The 22,245-nt window shown below is 34.2% G+C and overlaps 1 protein-coding gene across 1 annotated transcript in view; it reads left to right on the top strand.

Moving 5' to 3' along the window:
* TRHDE (thyrotropin releasing hormone degrading enzyme) overlaps positions 1–22,245 on the top strand; it is a 378,437-nt gene that overhangs the window by 255,972 nt on the left and 100,220 nt on the right. The window contains exon 7 of the mRNA XM_007082254.3: positions 12,829–12,894. Coding sequence (XP_007082316.3) covers positions 12,829–12,894 — 66 coding nt within the window. The remainder of the gene's footprint in view (positions 1–12,828; positions 12,895–22,245) is intronic.

Consider the following 22,245-nt stretch of genomic DNA (forward strand, 5'->3'; position numbering starts at 1 on the left):
TTAAAACTACTCTATTTATACTTTCATTTTTACTTCTTGGCTGAATTTTTCTTGTCAGGTCAAAAATTAACTCCACATTGAAAAATCCAATTAGCCTTCAACTTAGTTGACTTGCTTTCTCAAACACATTTTATAGTGATGATCATTGTTCCCTTGAAACACTTCTTCATTTTGTTTCTTAGACGCCACATTCTTTTTAAATTTTTTCTTTTTGTTTGTTACTAACTCACTGGCCATTTCTCCCTTACCTTTTTGATGAACTCAATTACTTTTCTCAGACTCTCAATGTTGAAACACCCTAGGAACCATTCTTTGGCAACGTATAGATTTATATATAGAGATTTATAATTTATGTAATATAATTGCATAGTTATATATTTATATTAAAGTAATTTTATTTTTAATATTTTATAGTATAAAATGTAAAAATGATGATTATATATTATAAATATGCAATATAAATATACTATATAATAAATATAAAATTATATACACATATAATATAAAATATGTAATATAAAGTAATGCATATATAATATAAAAATATATTTTTTAATCTCTACTTGCTCCTTGTGGGAGTCTGGGCTTCTAGGGCCAATCTCTCTTCTGAATGTTAGATTTCAGAAGTCAACTCTGTACTCTCTGCCTGGGATGATCTTCCCCAATTATCAACATGGCTTACTTCTTCATTCTCTTCGTGTCTCTGTTCAAATGTCAATTTATTACAGAAATATTCCCTAATTTTCTTACATAAAATTTGAGAATCCATATCCTCCATCACTCTCCAACACCCTTACTCCGCTTTAGTTTTCTTCAGAGCAATAATCAGTAGTTGGCATGATTACATTAAGCTGCTTATTAACTGTTTCTTCTCTCTAGAATGTAAACCCCATGAAAGTTTTATTTGGTTTGTTCTCTGCATTATCTTAGTCCTTATAGCAGGGGCTGGCAGAGCAAGCACTCAATAATTGTGTGTTAATTTCCAAATAAATGAATCTTTAAATTTGCTATAGTGTGTCATTTTCCCCACCAATGTGCTTGTATACATATTCCCACTAGACTGTTTGAAAGATCCTGTTTCCTCAAGTCCTTATCTGTACTTGACATTATTAAACTCCCCAGTTTCTTGCTTGACTTATTAAGGCTATGAAATGCTATCTTACTGTTTTAATTTGCATTTCTTTGTTTTTTAGTGAGATTAAATCTCTTTTGTGTATTTACTGCCCTTTGCGTTTCTTACATTTTGAATTTTCTGTATATATCCTTTGCCCATTTCCTTTCTTTCTTCCTTTCCTTTCCTTCCTCCTTCCCTTCCTCCTTTCTTCCTTTCTCCCTCCTTCCTCCCTTCCTAACTTTGATTAATAATTTCTTTTTCTTTCTTTCTTTCTTTCTTTCTTTCTTTCTTTCTTTCTTTCTTTCTTTCTTCTTTTTCTTTATTTTTAAATGTTTATTTCTGAGACAGAGAGAGACAGAGCATGAGTGGGGGAGGGGCAGAGAGAGAGGAAGACACAGGATCCAAAGTAGGCTCCAGGCTCTGAGCTCTCAGCACAGAGCCCGGCCATGGGGCTTGAACTCACAAACCATGAGATCATGACCTGAGCCGAAGTCTGTCGCTCAACCCACTGAGCCACCCAGGCAACCCCTTTCTTTCTTCTTTTAAGTTTTTATTTAAATTCCAGTTATTTAGCATAGAGTGTAATGTTAGTTTCAGGTATACAATAGAGTGATTCCACACTTCCATATATTACCTGGTGCTCATCACAAGTGCACTCCTTAATCCCTATCACCTATTTCCCCTATCCCCCCAACCACCTCCCCTCTGGTAACCATTAGTTTCTTCTTTATAGTTAAGAGTCTGTTTCTTGGTTTGCCTCCCCTCTCTCTTTTCCCCTTTGTTCACTTGTTTTGTTTCTTAAATTCTACATATGAGTGAAATCATATGGTATTTATCTTTCTCTGAGTCTCTTATTTTGCTAAGTATAATACTCTCTAGCTCCATACACATCATTGCAAATGGCAAGATTTCATTCTTTTTATGGCTGAGTGATATTCCAGTGTGTGTGTGTGTGTGTGTGTGTGTGTGTGTGTGTGTGTGTTTATACACACCACATGTTCTTCATTTATCAATTGATAGACATTTTGGCTATTTCCATACTTTGGTTACTGTAAATAATGCTGCTAAAAACATCAGGGTGCATGTATGCCTTTGAATTATTATTTTTGTATGGGTAAATACTTTGTAGTGCAATTGCTGGATCATAGCAAATGGTGTTGGGACAAGTGGATAATAATATACAAAAGAATAAAACTGGACCACTTTCTTATACCGTACACAAAAATAAATTCAAAATGGACCTAAATGTGAGATCTGAAACCATAAAAATCCTAGAGGAGAACACAGGCAGTAACCTCCTTGACATTGGTCATAACAACTAATTTCTAGATATGTCTCCTGAGGCAAGGGAAACAAAAGCAAAAATAAACTGTTGGGAGTTCATCCTTTGCCCATTTTCCAATGAGGACTTTGTTTTTAAGTTTGTTTAAGTATTTTTTAAATGTTTATTTATTTTTAAGAGAGAGAGATAGAGCACGAGTGGGGGAGAGGCAGAAAGAGAGGAAGACACAGAATCCAAAGCAGGCCCTAGGCTCTGAGCTGTCAGCACAGAGCCCAACGTGGGGCTCAAACTCACCAGCTGTGAGATCATGACCTGAACCGAAGTCAGATGCTTAACCAACTGGGCACCCAGGCGCCCCTAAGTTTGTTTGCTTATTTATTTAATCATTGATTAATGAGAGTCTTTTTTTAATATTCTGGATGCTAATTTTTTGTTGCTAGTAAGACTGTAATTTATCTTTTAATGTATGAGGTCTTTTGTCATGCTGATGTTTTTAACTCCATTGTAGTCTCTTTGTCCATTTTCTCTATTATGCTCCATGCTTTTTGATTTATTGAAGTATCCTTCTTCAATGTAAATCCCTGAAGACACGCTTGGATATTTTTTCCTAATATTTAATTTTTTTTTCATTTTACATGAAGTTCTTTAATCGATAGGGATATTTTCTGTTGTTTCCTTTGTGTGTCATGATGTAAATGTAATTGCATTTTTGTTTAGATAATCAGTCTTTTCAGTGCTATTTATGAATTCCTTGTGCTAGTTCTACTCTTCTGTAATACCAGCTCTGTCTGCTATCGCCAGTATACACACTGGTGCCTCTGCAGCCCTTTGATTTGGTCCCTGATCTATACGTGTATCCCTGCTTCAACACCTCTGCCTTCAGTATAACTATTCGAGCTTTTTAGGTTTGCTATCAGGTATGATGATTCACCCTGTCTTAAGCTCTTTTAAGATTGCTACTGTTAACTATGACAATCCGTATGAATTTTCAGATGAAGGTAGTTTCTGGGGAAAAAATCTTTTGAAAATTTATAGATTAATTTTGACAGTTTTATAATAATGACTCTTTCTAACTTTATAAGGGATCTATAGTTCTTCATTGTTAGTTTTTTGTGTCAGTTGTATAATTGTTCCCATGAAAACACTGAGTAAGTTTTAATTTCTTCACATAATATTTGGTTTTGTTGTGTTTGCTTATTTTGCTTTTGAGAATATCTATATAATTAATTATTTAAATTAGTTTTTACTAATATGTATCAACTATCTTGATTTTTTTAATATAAAATTTATTGTCAAATTGGTTTCCATACAACACCCAGTGCTCATCCCAACGGGTGCCCTCCTCAATGCCCAGCACCCACTTTCCCCTTATGTACTGATCTGTGTCAGGCAACCTTGCTGCACTCTTTATTGATTTTATAGAATAATTCTAATGCATTTATTTGGATTTTCACATCAACTCTGAATAATACTAATTTGTTGCTTTACTGCTATCTTTGGTTCATATTTCTGTTGTTTATTTACTTGTTCTATTGTACTGTTGCATACAGTTATTATTAGAGGCTATTTTTGTCTCACTGCCATCTTATGAGAAATGCATATAATGTTTCAACATTCAGTATATATTTATTAAATGTGTATTTATTTATTTTGAGAGAAAGTGTGACCAGGGGAGGGACAGAAAGAGAAGGAGAAAGAGAATCCCAAGCAGGCTCCTCACTGTTAGTACAGAGCCGGACCTGGGGTTCAATCCCAGGAACCGTGAGATCATGACCTGAGCCAAAATCAAGAGTCAGACGTTTAACCAAGTGAGCCACCCAGGTGCCTATGGTACATTTTTTTAAAAATGCTTTTTAACATGTTAATGCATTCCCTTTTGTTCCTAGTTTACTAAAGTATATTATTTTGAATGAATACTAAGTTATAGCAAATGTTTTTCTCACATATATTGAGATCATTGTATAGTTTATCTCTTTTAGTCCATTAATGTGATGAATTACGTTCACAGAATTTTTGTTATTAAACTATTATTGAATTTCTGGGGTAAACTCAACTTTTTATTCATTTAATATACATTATATGTATATATAATTTTTGTATTATAGAATAATATAATATATATTAATAAGTTACATTTATATATTATTGTATGTAATATGTAAGTGGGATTTATCCCAGAATTTACATATATATATGTATATATATATATCCATACATGATCAAAAATGAGATTAGACTATCATTTACTTTGTCCAGTTTACATATCAGCTACACAAGCATCATAAAAAAATGCAAAGGTTTTACCCTTTTTTATTTTCTTATAGTAATTTGTATAAGACAAGAGTAACATATTGGAAAATTTCCCTTAAATTTATGTTGCTTATAAAACTACCTGGCATGTATTTGTGTGTGTGTGGGTGGGGGGGGGGTGTAGTTTCCTTATTTTTATTTTTTTTCCAGTGATTAGTATTTTTTACTTCTTGAGTCATTTTTGACAACTTTGTAGTTTCATAGAAAATTCTTTTTATCTAAGTTCTCATATTTATTAGCATAAATTACCACAGTATTCTGTCACTATTTGTAATTTTTAATTTTTTCAGTAGTTATGTGTCCATTTTTCTTCCTAATATTGTTCATTTGATATTTTTTCTTCTTTTTCCCCCTGATCAATTTTTTCAGAACTTAACTATTAGTATTTTTATAGATCTGATACATTTTATTTTTCATCTTTTCAACCATTTATTTATTTTCTATTTTGTTAATTGCTGCTCTTATGTTGTATCCTTCCATGAACATTCATTTGAATTTACAGTATTGCTATGTTTCAAATTTATTTAATTGAAAGCTTTCAATGAATTGCTATTTCTGACACCATTGAAAGCTCCCTGTTTTCTTGGTCTCTGGATCTGTGGTCCTCATTTTTGGTTTCCTACTGACTTAAATATAGATTGCACTGTTTGAATGTCATTGCCTGAGAATACAAAACATTAAAAGTTCTTAGTGTAGGGGAGATCCCGAATTTCATAACAGGGAAGACTGAGACCTGTGTATTGGCTACGAGCTCATGGTTTGGATTACTGATTTGAAAATAGCAAGTAGCTGGTGGATACTACTCTTAGCTAGGAATATCTTTCCTGACAATGGAAAAGATATGACATTGACAGCTAACAGGTGTGCCAGTAATAAGTTTCACTGACATGACCTGCCTCCAGTTGTAGAAAGAAGAAATAGTCATATGAAACAGTGAGTGATGTAAAATAATTTGATAAATTGTGTAGTTAGGCTTAAAGGGCTTATGACTGCCATGGAGAGAAAAGAGTTGAGGGCTTACATTTGTGGAAAGTATTCTAGGACAGTATGGACTTTCCCTGTGTTTTTGAACAATGGATAGCGCTTACAATATAAGATTGAAAAGGAATATTGTTGCTATGGAGGTAAATAGTATGATTAAAACATAAAGGTATAAGATATGGTCATAGGATAATGAAAAGATCAGCTTAACTAGAGTAGAAGTTGGATATTTGGTCATGTGGGGAAAAAGTGTTGGTAGGTAATGGTGAGTTTCATTGTGTATGGTCTTGATTCACCGCTATCAGAAATTTGTTAAAAAGAAAAGAGTTTGAGGGCAAGGAGCTAACAAAAATGACGGTAATGGTGAGGACAATAACTATGTACTTTTGTTGAAACATATTATATGGCAAACACTGTTTCACATACTTCCCATAAATGATTCAAATGAATACTTAGAAAAATCTTGAGGTGACTGTAATCTTCTTCTTCATCATCATCATCATCATCATCATCATCAGTAGTGGTAGTCATTGTTATTGTTATATTTTAATGTAGGTACTGATAGAACTTATCTAACATGCCTAACCTCTTCCATCTAGTAGATGACAGAACTAGGACGTTTAGCAAACATGATTCCTAAGGAGTAATTATTAAAATTAGTCTGGGGGCACCTGGCTGGCTTAGTCAATTAAGTGTCCAGTTTCAGCTCAGGTCATGATCTTGCGGTCCATGGGTTTGAGCCCCGCATCGGGCTCTGTGCTGATAGCTGAGAGCCTGGAGCCTGCTTCGGATTCTGTGTCTCCCTCTCTCTCTGCCAGTCCCCTGCTTGCACTCTGTCTCCCAATCTCTAAAAAATAAATAAATAAATAAAAATAAAATAATTAGTCTGATGTGGTCCATAGGATGGACTTGAGAGAGTAAGAAGTTTTCTGAGGTTGTCCTGGGAGGCTGTGGAATAATTCATCTGTGCAGTGATAGAGGATTGGCCTCAGGAAGTAGTAAATCAGAGAGGATTTAAAGCCTCCAAGCATGGGTCTGGAGCAACAGGGTATTAATTCTGCTTTCTTATGTTGAATTAACTTTCTTTCCCTTTTATGTCCTTCTTTTATGGCCTGTCCATCCAGGCCAATGGGGACTTAGCCAGAATTTCCTGTTAGAGGAGTACCCTATCTCAATGGAATGAGCCCACCTTAATTCCACTGTTGTGCATAGTCGTTGGCTGGGAGTAAACTAAGGAAAGTGCTACTTTCATGATGGCAAATGCACAGGAGCAATAGGAGGAAATCTGAGCAGTACATTTTCACTGCTGCCACCTCCATGTATAGCCTTTGATAAAAGATATCACTATATTTAACTCTGCTAGTGTTTTCTTCTTACTCAACCTAACCTAGCTTTGTGACTTTTAGTCTAGCCACATGTTCTGTTATGCTAGTCAGTTTATGTCTTCTAATTTATCCCCAATCCTGGGCATACTGGTCAACTATTTCACTATGTCTCATTGAATTAGATGTCCCTTCATCCTCTTTTGGGAATATCAACTGATTCCAATGTATGAATAACTCTAAGAATTATCTTTCTTTTTCTAAGTTCCTGCTGTATCTAGTGCTTCTGAAGAGTATCATGTAACTATTTTGATTTGGGGTCAAAATAATGTAAACCAATTTGGTTAAGGTTACTGATTTTGGAGTTGGATATAAGTGGATTTCTAATCCTAGCTCCATTACTTACTACCTGTGTTAATTTGCACAAGTCACACAACCTTTCAAGCCTCAATTTTCTGATCTGACAAATAATATAGTGATATTTTCCTTACAGTATTGTAATATGGCATGTAGAAGATGTTTAATGAATGAAAAGTACATTATTAATAATTTCAGCTGGAACTATGCATTTTCTTCACATTTCCACATTTTGATTCTCTATTACCTTTTCACTAGAGTTACTTCAAACCTAGTTTCACTCTTTCCAATTCACATAATCTTTGGACCACATCACCTACATTCCTGAGAAGTGATAAGCCATCAATTTTTCAGTATTTATTGACAACCTGTCTCCAGACCTATCCAGTCTCTGTCTCTACCAGAGACAGAAGGGAGATAAGGGAGATAAAATCTTTTTCTTTGCATAAGATATTCAATAATTAAAAAAAAAAACATAAGCAAACCTCATGTCAACATGCTTACTGCTTTTTCCTTCTTCCTTCTGTTTCCATTGTTTTTCAATCTGGCTTTCACACCAAGTCTACTTAAATAGCTCTCTCTTAAATATGACATACTATGGCCTTCTCTTAGCTATTTTTTTTCCTTGAAATCTGAACCACTTATTCTTAAAACATGTCTTAAAACATGACACTACTTATACTTAATACTCCTTCTGTTTTTTATCACAATGTATCGTCCTTTGCTCTTAATTCCATTTCTTTACTGATTTTTTCAACAGTTATTTATGGGATGCCTGTTACAGGCACTGAAGTGCAGATCGTTCGGACTCTGTAGAGAGAATCTAAGATTATGTTTTCACTTTCCTTCACTACCACCTCAGACTTTTCTCTGAGCAATCTCACCCACTACAAATGCTAATTTAGGTCCTCAATCATAATCTGCCACTGAATTTCATTGCTACGGTCACATTTGCCTTCTGTTCTTCTGGTTCCCTACCTGTTCCTCAAACACCCCATGTTCTAAACAGATGTTACGATATTCACCTAACGCTTTCTTTTAAATTCTACATATCTGCTAATATCATCTTATAGTCACTAAGGCTTTAAGGTTTAAAGTGATCTTTGTGGGGCACCTGGGTGGTTCAGTTGGTTAACCGTCTGAGTTTGGCTCAGGTCATGATCTTGTGGTTCTTGAGTTCGAGCCCCACATCGGGCTCTGTGCTGACAACTCGGAGCCTGCTTCAGATTCTGTGTTCTCCCTGTCTGCCTCTCCCCCACTCATGGTCTCTCTCTCTTTCTCTCTCTCATCCCTCAAAATTAAATAAAAAAATATTTAAAAAACATAAAAAGAAATAAGATGATCTTTGTTCTAGTCCTTAAACCTATCTCTGGTTTATCTTCATTGCTACCATTATTTGCTTCTTCTGCCTCTAGATATTTGACTTCTTTTTTGGAATATCATAGCTAAGTCAGTTGACACTTGAACAATGTAGGAATTAGGGGCACTGACACCCCATGCAAAAACCCACCTGTAACTTTGACTACCCCACAACTTAACTACTAATAGCCTACTGTTGACTGGAAACCTTACCAGTAAAATAAACAGTTGATTAGTACATATTTTGTATGTTGTATGTATTATATTCTGTATTTTTACAATAAAGTTAGACAGAATAATATGTTATTAAAATCATAATGGAGATAAAATACATTTAGAGTAGTGTACTGTATTTACTGAAAGCAATCTTCATGTAAGTAGATCTGTACAGTTTAAGACCATGTTGTTCAAGGGTCAACTTTTAAAACCACCTTTCCAAAATCCTTCCTTATCTTTTAACAGAAATCCAATTCCTTAGCCTTGGCATTTGATATTCTCTAATGACTGCCTAAATGTTATAACCCATCAAAACTTCTGTTGCCTGGGTTTATGCCTTTGTTCCTCAGTAGCGTCTTCCCTACTTGTGCTTCTCACTTTTACACCTACATGACCATGCAAAGCCATTCTTACCATAGTATACTTTCTGTTTAACCTTGCTCCTGGAATCCCAGCCATCCTTCAAGGTCCAACCCAAGCATCACTTTTTAAAATTTTTTAAATGTTTCTTTATTTTTGACAGAGAGAGAGACAGAACATGAGTGGAGGAGGGGCAGAGAGAGAGGAAGACACAGAATCCGAAGCAGGCCCCAGGCTCTGAGCCATCAGCATAGAGCCCGATGCGGGGCTCGAACTCACAGACCATGAGATCATGACTTGAGCCGAAGTCGGGCATTCAACCGACTGAGCCACCCAGGCGCCCCCCAAGCATCACTTTTTAGATCCCCTTTGTCCTTCCTCTCTCTAGATATTAGAATTTTTCCCTCCTCTGAAACAGAGTAAAATATTTTCTTTTGTCATTCATTGTATAATATGTTGTATCTTCTCATCTCACTTAGGAGGCTTTAAGGTCCTTGAACATAGAGACTTGTGGCATTCCTATTTATATTCTGCAGGATACTGAGTACACTACCTTACTTAATAAAGCATATGTTAAAGGAATCCATTAGTTGAGAAGATCTCCCTCTCTTCCAAGGCGATTACTTATCACTAAAGTACACTGATAAAGTAATGAACTGTGTATCCTGGCTGAATACAAAGTAATTGCTATGCTTTTGCTAATTTCTCTTTCTCTCTCATCCAGTTAAAATGTTAAGAGAACACCTTCTCTGAGCCAAGCATGGGGAACAGGGATACCAAATCATGAGGACACAGTCCTTTCTTTGGAGATGTTTAGTGTCTATTAGACTGATGTGCATACAGATGACTACAGTGTGAAATGAAACAAATTTTAGCTGAGAACTCATATGAAAAAAGTACTCCATATAGAAAAATTACTACCTAAGGAATGGGTTTATAAGCATGCTTTTTTAAAAAAAAATATTTATAAAACCTTAAAAAATTAGTTGCTTTCGTCCTTTTCTCTCTCTGGAACTTAGTATAGCAAATACAATAATGGGTTTTCATAGGCAAGTCTCAAAATTATAAAAATCTTGCAGAAATAGTGTATTTACTCCCCATAAAGCTACTTAGGCTGTCTAACATCCATTTTGTTTGATTGGGTCTAGAATTTTGAATCACAGGTGAATGTAAGTTACAATATTTCAAATGGTGTTTACTTGGTGAAAACAATGTTTACAGACACCCCAAAAGGGGTTTGGTGTTTTCTTTTTTTTAGAAAAGGTTTGTGGTGAGTTATGCCTGCATTAAGAGGTGTGATCTTTGTTATAATCCATACCTAGTAGGTGCCCGGTATATGTTGGCTGAATGATAACAGTTGGAGATCCCATCTGTCTATGCAGTTTTCTATGATTTAGGGATTTTCAAAATTCAGCTTTGGAAAGAAAAGGCTAGTTAAATATAGAAGAGTGCATGCTACTCTGGAGAATTTTAAATGTTCAAGTGGGCAACACAGAGCATTTTCTAAAAGTTAACTAAATTACACAGTATAATAATAAAAGAAGTTCGGTGGTATTATATAACTTTTAAATATTGATTATATTTCTAGGTTTTATCTCCTGTTAGCACTCAACCCAGACAGGAAAACGGGTACATTCTTTATGATTAGAAAGAACTCTTTTGCCATTAGACCATGCTAAATTGATAGTTTTTATAGCCTGACAAGAGACCAAGTCATCATTACCTGGAGGGAAACACTTAAATCATCTGAGGATGGCTATTCTGTTCTGAAGGAGAGTTTGAGTTGACTGCTTGAGATTCTAACTCTCACTTCCCAGGTGGCAAGGGTTAGTTTTGCTGCAGAACTGACAGTTTCTACCCTCTGGGTGGGAAGATTAGATTGGGAAATGTATAGGAGGGGAGCTTGTCAAGGAAATTCAAGGAGCAGAGCTGGTAAGTTCTAGAGGGAATTCTAACCTGGTCCTCTGATTGAATCATAAATGCTTATATTTTATGGACTTACACAAGTGTGCAGAAGATAAAGAGGAAAAAGCAGAAGAAAGAGCAAAGAGAAGAAGGTGTGGGAGGAAAATATATCAGAAGAGGCATAAAACTCTATGGCTTGTCCAGCTTATCATTTGTTGAGTTGTGAATAAAATACCAATTTTGAGAGCAATTTTGGTGATGACTGAAATTTTTTTTGAGACATTTCTTTAATGGTGATTCATGGAGCCTGAGTATCGGATTGCATTAAAATTTCAGACTCTAGGAAATAACTTTTAACAAACAATAGAAATTCATTTTTATGTCTCTGGACCGGCTGCAACAGTTAAGTTCCAGGCAAGATAAAAATCCATGTGTGATTCTTATGATTCTCTTGTAAAAAAGAAACAACTAGTAAAGAAATGAATTGTCGGAGCGTGTGAATTTCTAATGGGTATGAAGTGGGATATGTAGTCATAAAGGGATTTTTCCCCCTAAAACCAGCCTATTATTTATATTTATACTTTTGCTGCTTATAATCCATTGCTCCATAGTTAAAAAATTTGGTGCAGTTTGAAATATCTTCTTGAAGGCTTATTTATATTTCATATACAAATTTGTGTTTCTCCAGGCTTGATCATCATTTGGAATGTTTCATATTGGTTATATGCCTACCCTTTTGCACTGATAACATTATAGGTGAAATAGACTCTTAAACCAGTATTTTCTTCTATTATTCTGAATATTTACATTGATCACATGTTTTATGTGGACATATGGCTACATCCAGCCTCTAAACAAAGCATTCAGGAAATAAAAACAATTACCCCGGTATAATACAGGTAGCTGACACTCATATCACAAGTTACTGTTCCTCAGACTCAGTTTGCCTTACATATATCAATTCACGTAAACTTCAGAACAATTACATTAAATAAGGGCTATTATTGCCTACACGTTACAAGTGAGAAAAGTGAGAAACAGAGAGGTTAAAAAATTTTCCTAAGTAAACGTGGTGAGAGTCAGAGACAGGATTTGAATCCAAGCAGTCTGAATACTTGGTACTCCCTACTCTACACTTCTACAGCTCAACTTTTAGTTGAGCCAGGGGTAGATACGTAGCTATGTTACTGCAAAGCTATATTTTAATACGATTATTTATTGATGTGGGTATCCCTCCCTTACTAGATTATGAGCTTGTAAGAACAAGAACTATGTTTTATTAACTTTGTCATATACAGTGCTCAATAAAATTTTTATTACTCCTGAATTACAGCTTATTATTGCCTTGAGATACTCTGTCCAGAAGACTGTACAAGAGAAGTCACTGGTTTTATAACCACAGAACTTTTAGATCCGCAAAACAAAATATTTAATTGTTATCTGTAAGTGGGGCACTGTATTCATGATTCTTTCGTTTGTTTTCTATTTCTAAGAGTATAATAGCATGAATGAAATAGACTTTTTGATTAATATAGGATAATTTTAGAGTCATTTTACTTGATTGACATTTTTTCTCTTCTTTTTTCTTTCTCTCTCTCTCCTTTTAATACTCTTTCCTACAGGGTGCTGCTCTAATTAGAATGCTGGCTAATTTTATGGGCCATTCTGTATTTCAGAGGGGTTTGCAAGTGAGTAAAATGCTTTCTATTTTGTCTTACATTTTCCTTGTCAATATATTTATTTTAAAGATATTTCACAGTTTGGGAAATTGCCAATACAAAATCGCCAAATTTGATGGAAAACTTGAAGATGAGTAAGGTGAACAATGTCCTTCCATATGACAAATGAAAGTGGTAGATAGGATTCTCACTGTATCAACTGGGAAAACTTTGAACTACTGTGCAATTTAGATCTGTTTAATATGCATTTTTAAGTTGAAATAATTTTCAAATATATGAGATTCTAAATAGTCGGTATAAGATTTTCTAAAAGCCTACTTCACTTTCCTTAAATTTGAAAGTTTATTTAAAGTGAAAATAAATTATGTGAGCTTTACATATATTTGAGAAAATCTTAATGCAATTTTTCAGATATTTGCCTTTTATGTTGTTGTTTTACTGTTGATATGATAAAATGTTATTTGTTCCAAAGCTGTTTAAATGTTTTTAAAATTAGAAGTACAATGTTTTAAATAAAGGAAAAAAAAAAGAAGCAGTGTTATCATACTGACTGCATTTAAAGTATGAAGTATGGAATCTAAGAGTGGATTCTTAAAAAAGAGGATTCTTAAACTCTTTAATGCAAACACAAATATAGAAAAATGTAACTTTTATTCCATTGAATCTGTCGGAGTAAATCATGTTCCTAGCAGCTGTGATTGATGAATTATTTATGATGCATCTGCTACTTAGAAGTGTCCTTTAAAGTAAATTGATGTTCACCTGAAATACAATTATGCTAAGACAGAGAGAGCAATCAGTCTTATCTCTTCTTTGTAAAGCTTTTCATTTTGAAATTTAAATAAACTACATATGGGATTAGGTCATATTTTAGTATAATTCTATCTTTGCCCAAAATGAACGAAAAGATAAAATGCAAAGCAAGAGTTAAATATGTTACGACAAAGCTACATATACTTAACACAACATAGAAAAAAATATAAAAATTTGTTGAAGAATGATTTCCTTTAGAAAATATTCTTACAGATTTGTTTCAGCAGGGGTTGAAATTTACTTTAATCAGCTCTTGCCATTAGGGACACCTTCAGAATAGCTGAATTCTATTGAACCTATTTGCCGGGTGCTAGAATATCCATTCTGATCACATAGTTGGGAAAGTCTTTTTTCTCAAGGAGTGCCCTCCATGAATATCAACTGTCTGGAGGAATGTCCTTCTTATCCCCAATCCTATGTTTTTTTTCCCACTGAAGTTGTAGCCTGTGACAGTTCCAGAAAATATCTAAGCTTTCATTAGGGCAACACAAATTGAATTTGATTTCCTGGTAGCAAGTTGATGTGAAATCATTTTCTGTATAAAATTTTTATTGTTTTTCCTCGTCTGTTGTATGGATTTGCTCAGCAGATTGAATAACTCTAGTTATATTATTTGGAAAGGATTATTTTTTTGTAAAATTTTTCTTTACCCTGTCGTATTTTTGATGGTATACAAAAGACATCAATTTTTAATAACCCCTTTTCTACTGACCCAGACTATTTAGTTTTTTCAGAAACAGAGGGTACCCTCTGACTCCTATTATATTAAACTTTTATTTGAAGCTTGTATTAATGTGTGCCTTTATGCTCTGATACTTGATTTGGTTAATTTTCAACTGAGGGGACTCTATGTTTGTCAACATTGCATTTCATTTACCTTGTGACATCTCATTGATCAGATGGATCTGTATCCTTCAGGACTTCGCTTGCAGCTTTATTTATACTCATCACTCAAACTGATTTAGTGTATCATCAGCAGTTTGGATTAGTTTACAGTAGATCCCTATGTCTAGGTGATAAATTATCATCTCTTGTGCGTGAAGATTTATGGGATACATTTTGGAAATGACCTCCTGAACAGACACTTCATGTCGTGGTGCTGAGTGGTCATAGAGTTGATATTAATATATTTCCCATCCACAAGTCTCTGGGGAGTCTTGGTTGACATGTTATAGGAGCTAATCTGGACTTTCAATGCTTCCCTCTGCTTGGGAAATCTATTAATTGTTTTTACATTAACCATGGCTTTTCTATGATGACAAGTGAAGGTTTACATTGCAGACAGACCCAGAGTTAGATTTACAGGTGTGGTCAATCCCAAATTGCAAATAGGATGCTTTTCATATATATTTTTCCCTCATTTCTTTTTTTCCTTCCTCCTCTTTTTCTTTCCTTTCCCCTCCTCCTTTTTCCCTTCAATTTATTTGTTTGTGCCTTTCATGTTCCACATAGGAGCAATGTTATAATGGTGATTTCTTTTAAAATTTGTGTTCTCTTACAATTTTTGTATCCTTATGACCCATCCTAAATGCTTTTGGGAACAAGGAAAATGTTTTTTACTAAGACAACTGCAAATATATAAAATATAATACAGCTGACCCTTGAACAATACAGGGGTTAGGAGCACTCACCACCCCCCCTTGACACACACAGAGTCCAAAATCCACATACAACTTTTGACTCTCAAAAACTTAACTACTAGTGGCTTACTGTTGACTGAAGACTTACCGATAATATAAACGGTAAATTGATACACTTTTGTATGTTATATATATTATTTATTGTATTCTTACAATAAAGTAAGCTAGATAAAAAATGTTATTAAGAAGATCATAAGGATGAGAAAATATATTCATAATACTGTTCTATAAAGAATCCACATATAAGTGGACTTGTGCACTTCAAACCCATGTTGGGTTTGAAAACCCTTGAGGGTCAACTGTATATATTATATAATATACACAATATAAAATGTTAAATCAAATATAAATTAAGATATAACAAATACAGATATAACATAATTTATAAATATAATATTTATAGATTAAATATAATAAAAGTATAGAAAGGTAGTAGGTTTCTGGAAAGTTTCTAGATCAGTTCAGATGTTCATATTTAACTTGCAAAGTATCTGAATATCAATTCAACTATATTCATCTACCTTTCATATTGTGTTCTTATATTTTATTTTTTTTTTAGTTTAAAAAGTTTGAGAATTTGAGTTTATTTATTTTGAGAGAAAGAGAGAGAGAGACAGAGGCAGAGATACAGGGAGACAGAATCTCAAGCAGGCTCCGTGCTGTCAGCATGGAGCCCGATGTGGGGCTCAATCTCACCAACTCCAAGATCACGCCCTGAACCAAAATCCAAGAATTGGGTGCTCAACCAACTGAGCCACCCAGGCACCCCTGGGAAATATATTCTCAATTTCAGTACACATATATATTCCTCAGTAGAAAGGGACTCTAGAGACTTTTTGAGAAAAGTTTTGTTTCTAACAATCATGTAATTCATTTGATCAGCTATTAAGAAGTCTAATAAATAGTTTCATACAGAATAATCACGACTTTCTTTGGTTTGGTCATCTTGATTTTTTTTGTCTAATTCCCTTATTTCTTGAATTTTATTTGATGCTTAAATGGTTCAGTTTAGTACAATTTTAAAATAAATTGCCTCAAAACTTCTTTTTGTAAATAGACAGTATAAAAAATTAGTTCTGGCTACCATTAATATGTCAGCTTCTGTTTTGATGTTTAAATTGAAAGTGAAATGTGGAGAAAACCAAGCATGAACCCTTGTTGGATTATGTATGCTCTCATAAATAATATATTTTTAAAACATAGAAATGTTTATGTTTTTTCAGACTCCACATATCTACTGTTTTACATAATCCATTTCCCAAAATAATAGCTGGTGTATTTTGGAAGCATGAGGCAATGGAAATGATTATCATTTCTGTTTTTAATCAATGGTGGGGCTTTCTACAAGTCACTAAATCTTTCCTGGATTTGTAAAATGCAAGAGTTGTACTAAATACTCTCTGAGATTTTTTCGTCTTTCAGAATGTCCAAACGTAAGATTTATTTAATGCATTTTACTAGTTAGACAATTTGGGCTTGATACTTTAATTTGGGACATCTATTTTAATTTGATGGGAAAATTTGTAAACTAGATATACAAAAGTGAGTGATTCCCTGTTCTTGAGTCTTTAGTTATTATCTGAATATTAAGACTATATGGCCCTCAACGTACATAGTACTGTAGCTATAGTCAAATCAGACCAGCATTTGCTATGACAGAGAATTTTTGCTGGTGATGTTTCTTTTTGCCCACTACTAAGAAACTGCTTATATTTCTCTTGCTTTTTTGTTATTTTTCATATTATGTTACATTTTCATATTTTGCTCTGGATACATTACATGTGCATACAGTTGTCTCAGATGACATTTTCTAAGGACTTTTTGAAATTTCTTGGCGATTTTTAGTGTATATGCTATCTTTTCTAAAGTCAGAATTTAAAAAAAAATTTATTTATTTTGAGAGAGAGAGAGCGAGTACACCCAAGTGTGAGTGGGGGTGGGGGGGGAGAGAGAGAGAGGGAGAGAGAGAGAGAGAGAGAGAGAGAGAGAGGGAGAGAGAGAATCCCAAGCAGTCCCTGCACTGTCAGCACAGAGCCTGATGTGGGGCTTGAACTCAGAAACCATGAGATCATGATCTGAGTCAAAATCAAGAGTTGGGCGCTTAACTGACTGAGCCACCCAGGTGCCCCTAAAGTCAGAATTTCTGCTTGTATTCCTGAAATTGGCTGGAATCAACTGTACCTGTGGGTCTGATGGCACTGAAGTGAATTGGAGGTTTGTCTTAAAGAGAATCGGCATCCCCCTTGATGAGTGTTATTATAAGGGAATCAAACTAGTGGTAACTAACTAACTTTTTCAGAGGCTAGAAGAGCTGCTTTTGATGTCAAGGAAGGTTCAGTGGAATTTAGACTTTCAGGGTCCCCATTCCAATTCTCTCCTGTCTAGTCAGAAATAGACTTTGATCCCAAAGACTTTGTAATTCTGTATTCTCTGATAATGTTCTATTGAAGCAATATCTGTTTTCCCAAAGTATGTTCTTCAATTTAGACAATTGTATATAATTATTTAAGAAAATTTGACCATGAAAACCATAGATTACCATCCAATACAGATGGAAATTTCCCATCTCTGAGGGTCTTTTCCTGGAATATACCACTCTTGATGCCTAATATAGTAGCGACACCGAACTATTCTAGGTATTTCAAGCAGAATAGGATTTAGCACAGGGTATACAAATTTTCCAAAACTGTTGGAAGGATTAGAGGACTAAAGGTCAGGAAAGCCCACTGCTATACTTCAGAAAATCAAGATATTTGGGTATCACAAAGAATTTATACCCATACACTAAGAGTAGTTCTAATTAGGTTTTTGGAAGGAGCAAAATTAGATGGGTTTGTTCAACCACCATCTTTATCCAAAAGTGCTTTAAAAGACTTTCTTCATCTGGTTTTGGTGACACTGTATTCTCCTGAGTGCAGTCATAGTTCATTCCATGTTCAACCCCTAATACTTTTTAAGCATTGCTGAATCATTCGTCAGTTTTTACATCTTTCATTTCCTGGGGATATTATTGTTTGAGTGCATATTTGTTAATTTTCACCCACATGTAGCAATGCTTATGCATATGATCAGTAAATTAGGAATTACTTCTTTTATTTATTTTTTTATAACTTAAGTTCCTATAGATCACATCCCCATTCTACATGAGTATTATAGACTTATTTCTGAAGTAATTCAGCTAATGATTCTTTTAGATAGAATTTTTTTTACATGATGTTGACATTTCTTATATAATTTTTACTTGTTTTAATATCCTAGTTACAATTTTCTCTTTTTCTATGATTTTTCTGGAAATAAAATAATAAGGCTATAATTATGGAATCCTCAGATAACATTGATTGTCTCAGTAGCTATTAAAAAATAATTAGCACATAGTACTATTGCTTTTTCTTTTTAAACAAAAGCAGTATTGTTTTAATGATTTAAACCTCACGATCCCATCCTTCATGTTATTATGAGTCAACACCAGGGAACTCAAATTATGAAGAAACATCATTAAGCTTGATATAAACTCAAACCCTGAAATCCATGTCAGAAAATACGTTACCTTCTTGCTCAACCAATGAAGGTAATTCAATATCATCTAAAATATGGTTGAATAAGAAAGATTTCTCTTGATTAGTATTTAACTGCTCTTTTCCATAAGGTAACCCAGAACAAGATGTTTGGCTCCAATTATCAGGGTAGAAATTGCTTATGCAAATCAATGTAAGGCAATGAGGTGTGGATAAAAAGCAAAAGGGAAATATCATTATTATTGGTTTGTGCTCATAAAACTCTGCCAGCCTGAAGGTAATGACAGGCACAAAGCCAGAGGGATTGTTAGTAGCAACAACATACTCAATAACTTGTGTTCCAGTGAGAAGTTATATGTTAACATGTGTACACAGGATTTTTATTCGATAACTTCCGGCTTGCGTTTGTGAGAGAGCGTCTGCTCCCTTGCATGTAGATTTTTCAGAAAAATGGAAAGTCATAAAATAATAGAGGAAGAGAGACAGTGTGTCGAAGATAATTTCCTTTCTGAAGAGACAGTATTGTGTTTCATCCAGATGGTAGCTGAATCATGCTTATTGTAAAATGAATAACCACAGACAGTTTTTGCTCAGATTTCTCTATGTTTCACTTAAATCACTGTGCAGTTTTAGAATTACTATAGATAGAAAGGTTAACACTTCATGATTATTTGTTGTGATCACTCAATACCATACGATAATGATGTTATCATTGCTGGTGGTTTGAATCATAGGATTTGACCTAATTATCATTTAATTTATTAAAGACCTAACTACAAAGCTAAAATTAATGAGAATGTTAGATAGAAAAAAATTAATTATAAGGAAATATTCCATGGATTTGAGAATCAAGAATACTATCTCCAATAAAAAACAAATAGTTTAAACATTAAGTAGCAATAGTTATTCATATTTCTCAGTCAGTACGAAATAATCTCTATTCATCTGTTTCAATTAATTTATGTACAGCTACTGATTGAATCCTTGTCATTTTGCCTCTGAGTTAAATGTTGTTAACTGACCACTGTAACCATCTAGCATGAACTAAAAAGCCTTTATTATTAACGACATACACCTCTGTTTGGTCATCCTGCAGGCATTTACGAAGCTCAACAGGAAGTTTTAGAAAGTTATATTCATTGGTTTTCTCTTACCTGTTATTTAAGGGCTTAAGATATATTTTAGCTAAGAAGAGTTGGTTTTATAAAGTGATATTTAAGATAACTTTATTTATGGGACACCTGGGTGGCCCAGCTGGCTAAACATCAACATCAGCTCAGGTCACGATCTTACAGTTTGGGAGTTGGAGCCCTGTGTCAGGCTCTTTGATGACAGCTGAGGTCCCAGAGCCTGCTTTGTATTCTGTGCCTCCTTCTCTCTCTGCCCCTTCCCTGCTTGTGCTTTCTCTCTCTCTCTCTCTCTCTCTCTCTCTCTCTCAGAAATAAACATAAAAAATTAAGATAACTTTATTTAAAATGTATCTGTGAAACTATTAGACACATTTTGTTGATGAGTATGTATATTCATATGCTGTTATGTGTGTAAATGCACACCAGTCTTTAATATACACACCCGTGGGTACATCTATCTGCAAAATGCCTCTCAGTCCTTGAAGACTCTACATTTGATCAGATTGCTAGTTCAGGATACAATAAACTTACCTTAGAGGCATTTTTTTTCCTCTAACCTATTTAACTCTTGCATGAGCAGTTTCCTTTCTTTTCCTTCAATCATTTCTTTTTCTTTTATGGGCCCTTTTCAGAACCTTCACGTAATAGCCTAGAACTACATATTTGGCAATGTAGTCAATGTCATTGTGAAAAGAACCCTCCTAAATTTGGAAAATGGTTTTTCTTATTACTCATATTTTTATAAATGCTTAGTGATGCTATTACATAGTTTAATATTAGGCGTACCATAATATATTTTAATAAATTTAGCTTTTTCCTTGTTTGGGACCATCTAGATCACTTTCCAGTTTTTGTTAAACAGCACCATAATGGTCTTTAAATTATAGATCTTCCTATTATATTTTGGTTGTCTCTTCATATCAATTTCTGGAATCATGTTATCAATTTTTCTTCTAAAATATTAAGCTAATATGTAGGAGTAGGCATAAAGTTTGAAAGTTCTCTTTTTATAATACACTGAACAAACAGCATTGGATCCTATTTTCAAAATAATTTTCTTACTAATTTACTAAGTAAAAAATTACCCAATTGCTATTTCAGTGTATATATTTTTATCACAAATGATGTTGAAAACTTTTCATATATTCTCTTGCATTTCATTCTTTGGTGACATAATCATCCATGTGTTTTACCCATTTGAAGATTGAAATTTTACTCTCATTTTCATAATTTTGTATAAATGGTTATAAAGTAAAAATAATGAACCATAACATATTTACTACACATTCATTTTCCCCATGATATCTAAATATTTTAATGTTATTGTGAAAAAGCACATGTTATAAATTAGTGGCTTAGGAGGAGTGCCAAAGGTCTCCCCTAAGTTACATATTTGGGAAATGAGTTATAAAAGGTTCAAATGCATTAAAAACATTTGATCTACCTCTTGTTTCTGTCTGTGGAAGAGAGGGCTGTGTGCTAATATAGCACACAAAGAAATGGTGAATTCATTTGTCATACCGAATCTCATTTCCTTTTGCAATCAGTCTCTTATATTCACCTGTTCTCTTCTGCTCAAGGTCTCTCCCAGCGATTATTTTACAGATCATTTTTTACCCTTAAGGGAAATAGCTCATTATAGTGTTAAAATCTTTTCTTAATGCTTTGTGCTAATAAACCAAAATTGTGATTTCACTTCCTGCTCCAGCTGTGCTTAGTTTTTATATCCACTGTACATGTTGCTCCCCCATCAGGCGTGTCCAGTTATCCTTTTATTCCACACCAACTTATTATATACCCACTCTATGTCAGATGCCACGATAAATACCAAGAATTCAGAGCATGCTGTATACAGCAGATATGGCCCTGATCTCATGAATCATATATAACAGGGTAAGATTGACCCTACGCAGGAAAAAAAAGCAAATACATAGATATTTACTAAATGTGAGAAATGCTGGGAAGGAAAAAATAGAACACTGTGAGAGAACATATGGGCAGATGGGTCAGGCAATTTTAGATTTGGTGTTCAGGAACTCTTTCTCCAGAAGAAGGAATGTCTACTGAGGTCTGAAGGTGAGAAAAGGCTGGGGAGGAAGGAGATCATTTTGGAAATATGGAAGGGCCTGCAAGGGGCTGGAGCAGAGAACTAAGTTCAAGGAAAAGAAAGAAACTGGTGTGTCCGAGCAGAGTTAGTAAGGACGAGAGAGAAGGTAGGAGAGGAGGTCAGGAACTAATCATAGAGTGCCAAAGGAGACTGTG

Source organism: Panthera tigris, chromosome B4 (genome assembly GCF_018350195.1).
Source record: "Panthera tigris isolate Pti1 chromosome B4, P.tigris_Pti1_mat1.1, whole genome shotgun sequence".
Taxonomy (NCBI): domain Eukaryota; kingdom Metazoa; phylum Chordata; class Mammalia; order Carnivora; family Felidae; genus Panthera; species Panthera tigris.